The sequence below is a fragment of the Micromys minutus genome (genome assembly GCF_963924665.1).
Source record: "Micromys minutus genome assembly, chromosome: 26".
Taxonomy (NCBI): domain Eukaryota; kingdom Metazoa; phylum Chordata; class Mammalia; order Rodentia; family Muridae; genus Micromys; species Micromys minutus.
This window is the reverse complement of record NC_137961.1, coordinates 8,850,636-8,865,508: the sequence shown is the minus strand read 5'-3', so window position 1 is coordinate 8,865,508 and position 14,873 is coordinate 8,850,636. Positions and strand designations below refer to the sequence as shown.

At 40.4% G+C, this 14,873-nt stretch overlaps 1 protein-coding gene across 2 annotated transcripts in view; it reads left to right on the top strand.

The window, feature by feature from the left end:
• The window catches only part of LOC308437522 (transcription elongation factor A protein 1), a 67,930-nt gene that overhangs the window by 35,373 nt on the left and 17,684 nt on the right, over positions 1-14,873 (top strand). The window contains exons 1-2 of one of the 2 annotated variants that reach the window (XM_080938603.1): positions 1,724-1,917; positions 7,391-7,453. In XM_080938603.1, coding sequence (XP_080794729.1) covers positions 1,855-1,917; positions 7,391-7,453 — 126 coding nt within the window. In that variant the 5' untranslated portion in view covers positions 1,724-1,854. Of the gene's footprint in view, positions 1-1,723; positions 1,918-7,390; positions 7,454-14,873 lie in introns of those variants that run through there. The other variant, XM_080938605.1, reaches the window with a different exon arrangement.

Genomic DNA, 14,873 nt, shown 5'->3' with positions numbered 1-14,873 from the left:
GGAGTGGATAAATGTATAAAGTGAGGGTATGACCTCTATTACTGTATTGTAGGGGGGAATGTATTATAGGGAGAGTACAGCCAGAAACATGAAGAGTCAAGAGCAGGGAGAGAAAGTAGACAGAACCCCCGCTGCCAGCAGACTGGACTAGGTCATGAGAGGGGTGGGCAGGGTAAGAGGACCAAGCACCAAGATGGAGCATGCCGAAACGACAGTTTTATATAGGAACCAGAAGCTGTGGGGAAGGAAGCCAGGAGATGGAGAATTTCAGGGTAAGGGGCTAGGATGCTGGATGTCCGGACTCTAACAGATACTTGTGATGCTGAGAGAGCATGCAGGTATGCTAATAGGCCCCATAGTTAGCTATCTGTCCTCAGTCTCTTCTGGACCTGATAATATGCTTGCCTGCAGCCCTAGCAGATCAGGACAAAAGACCCTGCCTAAAAACCAAAGTTAAAACAGTAAACCTCATGTCTCTCCTACCACATTAATCAACTTGGGGCTGGGGAGATGGCTCAGTGGACAGGGGTACTTGTTTTCCAAGCATGAAAACCGAGGCGCACATAGATGTGCATTCCCGTAACCACGATGCCTTGGAGTCTAAGAGATGCCAGTCTGGAGAACGTGCTCGCCAGTCAGCCTAGCTGACAACAACCTCAAACTTCTAGTTCAGGGAAAGACCCTGCCTCAAGGCAGTGAAGTGGAGACCGGATATCTTGAACCATAAAAGCCTCTTATCTTAGTGTGGGGAGAACCTTACTAAGTGGTAGATTTTTGATTAATGATAATTAACTTTGAAATACTGTTATAATTGAGATTAGTATGAATTGGTAAAACATATTTTTACTGGGCACAGACCCACTTTCTCATCTGCAAATGAGAAAATGATCGTCCCCTCTTTATTACCTCACAAGGAAATTGAGGGGTGAGGACAAAGAAAGCAATGGAAAGCAGGAATTGTGGGTGGAAAAATGGTACTGTTATTTCTTTTCAATAGAAACTGATTGATCACGGAATTTACTGTTACCCTGGGAAGCTGTACTTTATTTGCTCATTAATGAAGCTTAAAGTGTGAGAATACGCATTAGTTATACGCCACGGCCCTCTTTCATGCTTGGTTACACGTTTAATTAAATACAAAATGTGTTTTAGTTACTTTTTTCCACGGGGGTGGGGTGGGGTGGAAGAAGACATTTTGAGGCTTAAAGTCTGTAATGTTGATTGGCTCCTGATTTATTAAAAACTTTCACACAAGGAACAAAGTAACAATCCCAGACACTATATATGTCAGTTTTCTACCTTGGCTTTTTGTTAGTCACAAATCTCCAGGACGTCTTCTTCTAAGTCGGTTTTCATCCGATGGTTTGGATGGCTGAGGCCAAGGGTAAGCCTCAGTGCTCATGCGCCTTAAGCCCTCAGCTATGCCTGCCCCGCGTCGCAAAGAGCGCGGTTTCTGGAGGGGTTTCCTAGGAACCGATAACTGTCTACCGCCCAGTGTCCGCATTTCTCCGGCGTGAAAACCGGGTTCGTCCAGTTTCGACAGCCCAGCAAGGCGAGCACCGACAGGGCCGGAAGTTCCGGATTGAAGGGGGGGCGGAAATAGATAAAGAGGACTGCCCGTGTCAGACCGAGCAACTTCTACTTTCCAGTCTCCTGCGATCGATTGTTAACGCCTGCGCGGAGCGCGCGGCGCTCGACTGGCACGGCCTAGGGGGCGGAGCGCTTCCCTCCGCCGCCGCGGGCCGGCTCTGTGAGGAAGGCCTAGGCCGTCGGCTTCGCGGCTTGTCGAGCGTCTGCGCAGCTTCTCTCGCTTCCCGTCCGCTGTGGCCGGGCGAGAGGAGGCCTTCTGGAGCCATGGAGGACGAAGTGGTTCGCATCGCCAAGAAGATGGACAAAATGGTGCAGAAAAAGAATGCGGTGAGCGGGCGGGCCCCGGGCAGGCCGAGACCGCGACACCGGCTCACGCGGAGTCAGTCAGGGCCGGGCCGCGCGCCCTCCGAGGTTACACGTCCGAGCCGGCGACGGCCGCCGCGCGCCGGGGACTGGAGCCCTCGGCGGGCTGAGAGAATGTACGGTGGCCTCCGCCGGGTGGCGCGGCCGGTTTCAGACGGGCCGCGAAGCGTGTTTATACATCCCGGCTGTGCCTCAGACCCGCTTCGTAATTCCAAACCGAGAATGCGCCGTCTCTTAGCAAGTAGGCCTGGGTGCGATGCGCTGGACAGCCAGGGTTTAAACACCTCACCAGCCGCCCGCTGGTAGGTGGGTATGGTGCCGAGGCAGTGGCGGGACGGCTGACATCCCCTGGTTATTCATTGGTCCGTTTGGGAGACCGCCGGTGTGTACCACTTTCCCATCCCTTTGCCTCACCCCTGACTCCCTTCTTCAGGCCACCTTCACCTGGGTTTGTGGTTCGGCGCTCAGCACAATTTGCATTCTCAAAATACCAGCGATTGTTCCCGTTTGCGAAGGGAAAAGCCGTGCAGGGATGCTTTTACATGTGTGCGGTGCTTTAGAGGGACTAACCCCTCTGCAGAATTCTTTTTGTAGCTAGGGCACAGCTGTGGCTTGCATGGTCTATCCGCTTTATGAGCCCAGAAACCTAGTCAAAGGTAAAAGTACTTTCGCTTAAATACTGTGTCGTCTCGATTGAGCCAGGAGCTCGCTGATTTTCCGCTCACTGCCAGCTCAGGAATTAGTGTTAATACCAAATAATTGAGCATTTCACACACACACACACACACACACACACACACACCCGGTTCCTCTCAGGAATTAGTGTTAATACCAAATAATTGAGCACTACACACACACACACACACACACACACCCGGTTCCTCTCAGGAATTAGTGTTAATACCAAATAATTGAGCACTTCACACACACACACACACATACACACACACCCGGTTCCTCTTTCTGAAACAGGTGCATTGCGTGTGCGATTTTGGTCTTTTCCTGTTTGTTTTCTGTTCCGGATATTAGCCAGCGTTGTTTTATCTTCCTTACTGATTGAGCCATTTCATTCCCTGATGCAGGAGATGAGTTCTGGCTATACGATAGGTTGAACATTTTTTTGGATTAAATTGGGAAACATCTCCCTGCCTGGAGATTCCCTGATTGCCACAGAGAAAACTGTCAGGGCAAGGGCAGGGGACATTAACTTGGTTACTTATTTTCCCAACTACATCTGACAGACTTTTCAAGTCACTCTCAAATTTGATTCCTTGTAGTAGTGAAAAACCTTAACCTGTATGAAAATTTGCCTTGAAAAAGAAAGACAAAACTGCTGCTTTTAATTGCTTTTTCTTTCATTTTCCTGTCCTGAAATTCAAAGAGGCTGATGAAATAAAAAGATCAAAATAACATTCTATAAATTCTAGAATTTTCAAACCTGTGTGTGGTGTGTCATGACTAGGTCAGAGGTCAATTTGAGGATTTCTTCTTTTTTTTTTTTTTTTTTTTTTTGTGCAAAAGCATGAGGTAGTTTGATGACAGAGCTCTGGGCTGACCAAGAACTTTTGTGATTCTCCTGACATAAGTTTTTTTATAAATGAGATTATAGGCATTTATGTGACAGGAGTTATTTTTAAGTTGTTTCAGACCATGAAAATGGAAACTGTTTGAAACATGATAGTTGTCACAATTTTTGATATAATTGCATTTAAATAAAATTGTAGAGTAGGTGTCAATTAAACCAGCTACCAATTTTTGAAATAGTACTCTAAGCCACATTTTCTGCTAACTCCAGGAGTTATCAATCGTGTTTATTATTAATGTGTTAGTAGCCCCATCCTGACTAGTTAAGAACTTTTCAAGGTATTTTTTTGTTTTTGAACAACCAATTAAAGTTTTATTATTGGCTAGAAAACTTGTCACAGCAGTAACATCACAGTACACCTCCACTTTGCAGGACAGTCACTCTGGTGGAGTCTAACAGTCTGTCTACTTACCTTCTTTTCTAGAAGCTTCCTTTTCTTATTGTATTCTTGAAGAGCCTGGGCCATGAAGAGTTTGCCTAAGTTTTGGGCAGTGAACTTGATGTACATCTGTGCTGCTTCCACTTTGGGCTGTCAAACTAATGTTAATAACCTCATATATGTGTTGACGGTTTTATTTCTGTTAGCTTTCTACCTAGGAGAAGTACTGAACCAGGTAGTATCTATGTTTAACTTTTATTTTTAATCCTGGGGCTGGACTCTTGGGCAAGAACTATACCTACACTCCGAACCCACTTTACCATTTGAGAAACTTCCCCAAAAATATGCAGCACCCCCGCCCCCCCCCCAAATGGCTCATACCATTTTACATTGCCATCAGGAATGTTTGACTGTTTCTGTATCACCATATTGTTTTAATATCTGTTAATATTTGTCCATTAAATTACAGTCTTATAATTAAATGCTATGGGCATCTTTTTTTTTTTTTTGTATTTATTGGAAATATGTGTCTATTTTGGAGGAATATCTGCAAGGGGCCTTTATCTCCCGGCTCCAGAAAACACCAGCTTGTCCTGCATCAGGTGTTTTCTGTGTTTGATGCTTCACTGTGTACCTGACCATTCTACCTCCTAGCTATGTTAGTCTATTATATGAGAAGCTTGAAAAGGACAACTTTTTAATAGGAAACAAGAATATGGCTTTAAACACAGCACATGTTTTACCTTTTTATGTGGAAAAGGGTATTTGTAGCCTATAGTTTTATATAGATTAGGTTCCCTGCAATTTTGTATTTTGTGTGTGTGTGTGTGTGTGTGTAAAAGCACTTCTGGGAACATTCCTAAAAATATAATAAAATAGTGTGATTGTTGTAGTTTATTTTGCAGTCAGTACTGTGAACTAAAGGTGACTTAGGAAGGTACAGTTGAATCTTTCTTTCTCTTGCATCATTATCTATAGAAGATGCTGCAATGGACTTGATGCAAGGAGGTACAGAAATGAGAAGGGATGAAATGCAGCTTCTTGTTTAGTAGTGAGTTCAGAAAGCACCACTATCAGTGGTGAGCCAGAGGAGTGGAAAACACAGCTGTGCTCCTGAGGCAGGTTATACAGCTTGGTGGTTGGCTAGCCTGTGTGTGAGGCTCTGGGTTCAATTTTCAACATCAAAATAACAGTCTCTGAAGTCCAAAGGGATTGCTGTTTTGTTTACTGCTGTGTGCTCATACAGAGTGGAGAATGGAGTGTATTATCTCACATTTGTTGTATTTGTTGAAGAGCTAGAGAGATAGCTCAGTTGTTAAAAGCACTTGCTGTTCTGGATTTGGTTCCCAGTGCCCACTTTGGGGGCTTATAGATAACTCTAACTTCAGTTCCAGAGGATCAGTGCTCTCTTCTGGCCTCTGCAGGGGGGACACACACACAGTGTTCACATAAATATGCACAAACACGCATACACATACATTTTTTGAAGTATTTAGCACAATACCTGGTACACAGTAGCTCTTAAAGGTAAGTTGTCACTGAATTACTGTATATTCATATGTTTTTTGCTAGTTTCATTCAGTTCATCATAGTTTATTTTGTTAAGTACTTTGAGTGAGATACTCAACTGTTTGGAACACATGGTAGTTGTCAAGAACAGTCAAAGTTGTTGCACCGTATCAGTCACTTAGCATTTTCTTCCTGTCATAGTCTCTCACCAGAGATCTGAGTAGAAACAAAGTCAAATTAAGGTAAACCTGTTACCTTTACTTGGAAAATGACTTAATTGCTGATGTGGTTTTTTTCAAATATTTATTTACATATTTGAGTACACTGTCTTTGTCTTCAGACACCCCAGAAGAGGAAACCATATCCCATTGTAGATGGTTGTGAGCCACCATGTGGTTGTTGGGATTTGAATTCAGGACCTCTGGAAGAGAATCAATGCTCTTAACCACTGAGCCATCTCTCCAGCCTACTGGTTTTTTTTTTTAAAGATTACCTTTATATGTGACAGATAGCATGCACACCTTGGGAGTGAGGCTGCTTTTAAAAACAACTTATAAGATTGATCTGTTAACTTCGTATTGATCTTTAGATTTGGTTAAGAAAGTCCATGGAAATACTGGTAGAAAAAATGCAATCATTGATAGAGAATACAGATAGATGCACTATCTACTAAAAGCCTTTGGACTCGTGGGAATTCCAGAATTTTCAGATTGCCAAGGTATTAGGATACCTTATCATGTATCATGTGATACTCCTAAAAGGGATTTGGGCAGCTCCTAGTAATCAGACATTGACATTTCAATAATAACACTGTGTACTTAATGTTAAGTGAGGTAAGTAGACCCATTAGCTGTATGTTGAGAGTAACCTTTGCTGCCAAATGAATTTAAGACTCTCTTGTTTTGAAAGTTTTTGATCTGGAGGAAGATTAGACATAAGCACGTAAGGAATTAGAACTCATCCTGATTAAAAGCATATACCACCGTGCATGATTTTAAAAAATCATGTCAGTAAGCAGAAGAAAAAGGAATTATAAGAAAATGTACCATAACTTAAAAGTTGTTTTTGAGCGGAAGGGCAGGGAATAAAACATGACAAATAGGTTTTTCTCCCCACTGGAAGTAGATATGGTAGCTGTCTTATAACCCCAGTGCAGAAGGTGCAGAGTGGGAATCCCTGGAACAAGAGGCCTTGCCTGAGTATGAGGAAGGACTTCCGGGAAGATACCTTATGTGAGCCCAAGACCTCAAACAAAGCAGTGGGGTAGGATGAAGGTTGGTAGTTGAGCAAAAGCTATGGTTGGCACTGTTGCCCTTATTCCTCTTTAATTCCAGGCTTTGTAATTTTTTCCATTGGTTTTGTCCTTCAGCATCATGGTTTTGACTCCAGATGGTAATTGGCAGTAAAGAATCTTAGAAGCATAACATAGATGTAAATTCTGAATTTTCTTTCAGAAATTGCTCTTTTTGCTATTCTTCAAGAACCAGGTAGGATTGCTATTGTGAGCTTTAAAATGCAGACCTCATACAAAATTCAACAAAACAATGCCTTTTTCTTGTTGCCCTGTTGACAAGTACTAGGGGAATTGTAGCATCTCTTGGACCTCCCATTTTCTCAGTCTGGCTTTACCTCATGTAGAGAGATCCTGTGAAAGTTGTGAAATTTTACATTTTTTTTCTCAGAACACATATTTGGATGTATACTGTTGGGAATACAAGTCAAAATTGTCTCACAACTGCTAGCCATAACTCAGAATTGGATGTTAGGAGCCTCTGATATTTCAATCTCTATTTTAAGATGGAGTGTGTGTGTGTGTGTGTGTGTGTGTGTGTGTGTGTATGTATGTATGTATACATGTATCTTTGTGCTTGTGTGTATAGATAAGCCACTGCAAGTTACTAATTGACTAAGCTAATCCTTGCTTTACTGCCATGGGAATTTAATAAATCTGTTTTATTTTATAGGCTGGCGCATTGGATTTACTGAAAGAGCTTAAGAATATTCCCATGACCCTGGAATTACTACAGGTATGTGCATCTGTGTGTCACACAACACAATTTGAATTGGTAATTGGCATAAAATAATGAATATCTTCATTACATGTTCCTCATTTAGAAGAACTTTCTAAGGTTGTGTGTTGTTTTTAACAAAATCTCAAATATTTGATTTTCCAAATAAAGACTAGGAGGCCACATGCTGGAGTAAAGCCCTGCTAACCTCAGAGGCAGAGAAAGCACCCAGCTGACCTTCCTCTAGAGCTGACTTCCCAAAAGAAAATGCCCTTTCTGTGTCATCTTAAAAACCCTTTAAACTGAATGTCCCTTCCTTCTACTTCCTGTTCATTTATTTCTCCTCCTGACTTCTTACTGTTTCTTTTCTCCTGTCAACTGGTTTCATGCTCCACCTCTTGACCTATGGTTGACTTTAATTAATCCTGTTTATAATAAACAGAAAGATCTTGGATTAAAGGTGTGTTCTAGGACTGAGTCACACCCCAACTGCAAACAGATTTCTCCAGTAAATACATAATCTTGGGGATGACTGATAAATATTACTGGCCCTGGTTTGGACCTTCAGCATTTCAAATGAAGCTTGTGTTAGGATAACAGGGAATCACTACTTTTCTCCCTTTTTCAGCATCAGCCATACAAACAAATGACTAAATATTAGTAGAGTAAGTACTGAAACCTTAGTGTTTCATCTAAAGTAGGAAAGTAAGTCAGTGTTAAAAAGGAAAATGAGTGTGGTCAATAACCTAAATAGCTTTCTCTAGTAGACATATCTTTTTCATGAACATAAGGAAGCAAGTGTATTACTGTGCTTGATACATAGTTGCTCTTTTTCAACCTTATGTTTCTTATTTAATGTGATTTAAAATGTTTCTGAGGACGATATCTATAAGTTTTACCACATGGACAAAAAGATCTATAATAGGAAACAAAGCCAAATAAAAGGAACCCTACATGCAGACTCCAGAGAAGAGTTGAAACTAGCCATGAAGTATGAATTTCTGAGTTCTGGGATCAGCAGCCCTTTCCTTTTGGACAGGAGCTTACCTCCCAATTAGCAGGAAGTACTAAGCTTGTGTGGGAAAAATACATCAAATAATCTTAGTGATCTCATTCTGCAGTTAGAGATGTGTAGATTCAAGTGTGGAAGCTGGGTAGGATTTGCATTTTATATCCATCTCTAATTGTTTCTCTTTCAGTTTAATTATATAACAAATATTTGGATACTTACTATGGTTAACAGTTGTGGTAGGTTTGTCAATGTCAGTAAACTAAGATCTTTGCCCTGTGATCTCAAAGACTAAGAGAAGAAATTGTACTTAGAAACAACAGTGTAGGTACCCAGATAAAGAAAGTCTGAGTAGGGGTAGAATAGAAGGAAGGTTTTTTTTTTTTTGTTTTGTTTTTAAGGTTTTATTATTTTACATGTATGGCTGTTTTGCCTACATGTATCTCTGTCTGCACTGTGTGCCAGAAAAGAGCATCAGATCCCTTATAAATAGAGTTAACAAATGGGTTGGGAATTGTCATATGGATGCTAGGAATTGAACCTGGGTCTTCCTCAAAAGCGTCAAGTGATCTTTACCACTGAACTATCCAGCCCTAGAGGTTGACTTCTTAACACAGTCACTTAAATCTGAGAGCCTAAAAAAGCCTACACACAGGTGGTCGCCAATCAGGTCCTCCCTCAGCATCCAGGACATAAAAGAATATTCTGACAGAAGTAGCATGAGGAAGCAGTGTAGCATATTGGAGTATGCAGGACATGGAAATGCTAGAGGCAGGAGGCATACAGACCAGATCTGCACATTGAAAGGAGACTTGAAAGACAGGAAAACTTGCTGACTAGTGAAGTTTTTCAAGCATGCTCTGATAGGGGAATAACAACGGTATTGGCAGTAAACGTGGAAAGATTTGAGGTGGTATGAGGGTGAAGGGGTGGGAGCAGTAAGCAGTCCAGGATGGCCTTAGTTTCACAGCAGTCCTTCTGTTTCAGCCTCTTAGGTTAGGGATTCAAGGAATGTCCCAACATTCTAGGCAAAACAAGTTATTTTTTTAGCTTTATTTAAAATTTGAGACAGAATCTCACCATGTATTTGAAGTAGGACTTGTCCTTATGATACCTCTAGCCTCCCTTCATATGCCCTAGAAGTACAGGCATGTGCCATCATGCCTAGCATGCCATTTATTTTTAAACCAAGGATCAAAGGGTCTAAGGCTTTGCACAGGCTAAGCAAGTGATTCACTACCAAGCTGGCATAATCTTCTCAGTTGATGCTACCTGTACTCAAATCACTCTAGCTTGTATTAAGGTGACCAAAAACCAGAAGAGGGCATCAGATCCCATTACAGATGGTCATGAGCCACCATGTGGTTGCTGGGAATTGAACTCAGGACCTCTGGAAGAGCAGTTAGTGCTCTTGACCAATGAGCTATCTCTCCAGCCCTAGATTTTCAACTTCTGTTACAGAGTCAGCCATAATAATAATAAAAACAGCATGGTATTGGCATTAAAAACAGGTTTCAGTGGAATTGAATACATAATTCCATACACGTACAGACACCTGATTTTTGACAGAAGCCAAAAATGCATGCTGAGGAAATGACAACATCTCTAACAAATGGTGCTCATCAAACTAGACTCCATGGAGAAAAATGCAGATAAATCCATACGTATTTGAGTTCTGAAGACTGAACTCTAAGTGGATCAAGGACTTCAACATGAGACCAGATAACCTGCATCTAATAGAAAAGTGGGAAATATTTTTGGAACACCTTGACACAGAAAAGCGCTTTCCGAATGGGATCCTAATAACATAGGCATTAAGACCAACAATCAGTAAATGGGACCTCATGAACTTCAAAAGCTGTATGGCAAAGAACATCATCATTTAGGCAAAGGGTCAACCTAAAGAATGCGAAATATGTTTGACAGAGGGTTGATATTTAGTTTGTATAAAATTAACTAAAAAATAACATAAATCCAATTGTAAAGTGGGGTGTAGAGCTGAACAGTTCTCAAAAAAAATGAAAAGACAAATGACTAAGAAACAAAGAAATGTTCAACATCTTTATCCATCAGGGAAATGCAAATTAAAATCACATTAAGATTTTCTCTTACCTCAGTCAGAAAGATCACGAAACATTTGCTGACTTACCTATTATGGTAGGAGTACAGACTGGTTAAGCTACTATGGAAGTAAATGTGAAGGTTCCTCGGGAAGATGGGAATAGATCTCCCTTAAGATCCAGTTATGCTTCTTTTGGGCATGTTCCCAAAAAATGTTTACATCTTACTACAGAGGTACTTGCTCATTCATGTTCATTACTGCTGTGTTCATAGTAGCCAGAAACAGCCTAGATGGCTATCAACTGATAAATGAGTAATGAAAATGATGTACAGTTACATAATGGAGTGTTTAGCTGGTAAGAAATTAAAGCTTCTTGGAAAATTGATTGAGCTAAAAAAAAATCTTGAGTGAGGTAACCCAGACTCCAAAACACAAGTATTGCGTGTTTCCTCTGATATGTGAATGTTATTTTTAAGCCTTTAATATGTGTGCTGCAATACATATGCTACAGTTCAAATGACCACCAAGGTTAGGTACCTAGTAAGGGACCAGGGAGGGGAGGACCTCCCAAGGAAGGGAGAGCAGTGTTACAAAGAAATAAAGGGGAAAATAAAATGGGAGGACTTCATAGAGAGGAGAGGAGAAAAGTAGTAGGGGGACTACTAACACTAAATGCTGTCTGAAAAACTACACGGAAACCTACTGATGTAGTTGATGTAGATGCTTCCTAAAATAGAATATGGAAGGAATCTAAATGGAGTCATCAAATAATAGTGGAGACATCCTGTCAAGTCAAAGTTATTGCCAAGGCTAATGGGCTGCTCTCTACGACCTGACATTAAGATCTGTTGCTGAAGATACTTAACAAATGTGGAGAAGTTGAATTGGTACCTGACTAGAGGCTTCACTCCTTTTGTTTATGGTGCTGGTGTGATAATAGGGTTCTCTAGATCACAGACCTTATGGGCAGTCTCTGTATAGTAAGAGAAGTGGCTGGTGACTTACAGTCTGTAGTCCAACTCCCCCACAATGGTCAGCAGCAGCTGTAAATGGAAGTCCAAGGATCTAGCAGATGCTCAGTCCCACAAGTCAAACAGGCGAAGAGAGAGAGAGACCCTTTCTTTCAGTGTCCTTATGTAGGTCTCCAGCAGGTGTGTCCCAGATTAAAGGTGTGTACCACCACACCTGGATCTGGAACTTGCTTTGTCCCAGATGACATTGAACTCAGAGATCTCCTTGCCTTAGTATTCTGGGATTCATAGCCACTATGCCTCAAGATCTCCATGCCAAGACCCAGGTCAGAAACTTGTATCTCCCAGCCTCAAGATCAGGATCACAGGTGAGCCTTCCGATTCTGGATTGTGGATCATTCCAGATACAGTCAAGTTGACAGCCAGGAACAGCTACTACAGATACTGAAGGAGAAAGGTAGTCAGTCATCAGTATTACCCAGGTACAAATCCTGTGACCTGCCTGCAGAATATCACTGGTACAGTATTGGTACAAGTGTTATAGAAGTAAGTAATCAATCACTTTTTTATTGGATTTGAGAGCCACTCCATGAAATGGAACCTATATTTGAAACTGGAAAAGTGGTCAGGGACTTGATAGGTCATGAACTTAGCAGAAAACCTAATACTATTATTTCACTAAAGGAACAGTAATAAGTAACTTCTAATGGCACACACATTGCTATACCTATAGATCAGTTCCTTACTTTGCTTAGCCCACATCAAAGAAGGTTCTTTTTGTAATAGATGGTAATTAATTCAGAGACTTACAACTAGACAGTATATATAGAGAGTGAGAGACTTTTGGAGTCCTGAATGGGATGCTCTCATCAAACCCTTTTCAAAGCTTGGGAGAAGAAGTGAAGACATTATTAAGAACCACAGTTAAGTCCTACCTCTGAAGACCCAGTTATTCCACTTCCGGGCATATACCCCAAAGATGCTCCAACACACAATAAGGACACATGCTCCACCATGTTCATAGCAGCCTTATTTATAATAGCCAGAAGCTGGAAAGAACTCAGATGTCCTTCAGTAGATGAATGGATACAAAAATTGTGGTACATTTACACAATGGAGTACTACTCAGCTACTAGAAACAATGACTTTATGAAATTCCTAGGAAAATGGATGTATCTAGAGAATATCATCCTGAGTGAGGTAACCCAGTCACAAAAGAACAGACATAATATGTAGTCACTGATAATTGGATACTAGCCCCAGAAAGCTCTGAATACCCAAGAAACAACCCACAGATCATATTAAGCTCAAAAAAGAAAGGCCAAAAAGTGGAAGCCTCAGTTCTTAGAAAAAAAACAAAACTAACATCAAGTGTATAGCACCCTCTCAGAGTGGGGTACACCTAGACCTTAAATTATTAATAACTCAAGAGCTAAGAAGATAACCTTGTGGCAATTTTTGGTATTTAAAAATTATTATGTTTAATCTATACACACCAAGAAAACTTTGACTATTTCCATGTTACGTCTTGTTTTACATGTACTTTATGTTTATGGTAACTAGTAAGATTTCAATGCATACTATTAAACCTTTAAAAACAAGTACTGACAAAAATATATTCATGTAGTTTTATACCAAAATGCTTTAAAAAATCTGTACATGTATCTCTTTTTGTTTTAAATAAAGTTGTAAGAAAAAAAAAAAAGAACCACAGTTAATGGATGACTCCAAAGAAACAGTGTCTGCCAGATACAACAGGACTAATATACATATTAATTCAACAGAGACTGGCAACATGTATAGATTCAAGCCAGATGGGGGTTCCAGAATTGAGAAAGCAAAGTGGACACTGAATTTTACCATAAACCAAGAGTTTTTCTGCAGTCAGTCCCTGGGGTGAAAGGAAAAATCCCTCCCCCCCATGTCACTTGGTATATCCACCATCCTCCATGGGTCAGCTCCCATGTTCAGAGTAGTTGGCCAACAGAAAATAAACTCAATGGTAGTTTTGTGAACTTACTTCATTTTGTTGGTCAGTTTTGGTCTTAACTAGTTAGTATTTTGCTCACTTCAGTGGGTTTTATGCTTTTTTTTTTTTTTTAAGAGAGAACATACAGTTAGGTGGGTAAGGAGGTAGAAAGGGTCTGGGAGGACTTGGAGAAAATGGAAAACTAAAAACAAAATATGTGGGGGGAAAGTTTAATTATTCAACTAGGGGTATAGCATTTGCCTAACACATAGAAGGTCTTGGGTTCTGTCCTCAGAACCTGAAACAGAGGGCCTTGTGAGTGGTTGCTGGTGAGTAGGATTTATGATTTACACAGCTTGGTTTAAGTTGTGCAGTCCAATCCTTAGTCTTCCTATCTTTTCTCCCTCTCTGTTCTGTGTACCTGATTTTAAATAGAAGTGGTATAAGATGGTAATTCCTGTTACAGCATCAAGGGCCACTTTTTAAACTCCTATTTATAACATCTGTTAAATCTCAGATACCAGTTTTAAGGAAAATCTTGAGAGACAAATCCAGACCTGGCTGCCCAGCTAAATACCTTCCATCCTCTGCTTTCTTACATTTTTCAAGAGTATATGCTCCTTATAGGAAAAACAAAATATTATTTTATTTTTCACTCCACTCCAGGAGCCTGATCTCTTGTTATGCAACTAAATAGTTTCTTCCTTAAGTAAGCATGTTTACTGTAGAAAGCTACATTTTAAGGTGCCAAGGAAGGTCATGGTTGGTTTTAGTAATCAAAGCATCCTGTGATAACTACTAAACAGCAGTCACCCAACAGCACAATTCATTCTTCTCCTTATTCCGTGGTCCTCTGCCGGACCTTCTATGATGCAAATTTCACCACTATTTAGTCACTAATCTACAGTTCATAACAACTGAATAATTCAAGTTATTTTTTCCACACATCCAAAGTTAGGTTTTCTTTTAGAAAACTTGCTTTGCTAACCCCAAATATTGGGGACTTTTTTTTTCTTGTTTTGCTTTTTAACCTTTCTTGCTTTGCTTTGCTTTCTGTGAGATATAATACAGGCTACTGCAGCCCACTACATATTCTAAATTCTTGAGCAAAACTTCTGCTTTTGTGTTGAATAATTTAAAAAGAAGCTTTTAAATACTTACTTTTGTACCTTAAAAGTATCAGCAGGGATTTTCCTTTATTTTTTAAACAACTAAATTCCTTTTTCATGTTTTTCTCCCATAGACTACATTTTGAAAGATTGTCTACTAACAACATGAACTTACTAAATAATTTACTATCACTATTTGTTGGTCATAATTGAGCGGACATAGCTTTTATGGTTTTTAGTGAGTTGGAAAGAACATTCATTCTGGAGGTGGTCAAGTATAGATGAAAATTCCAGTCTTGCTAATTAGCAATGGTATAA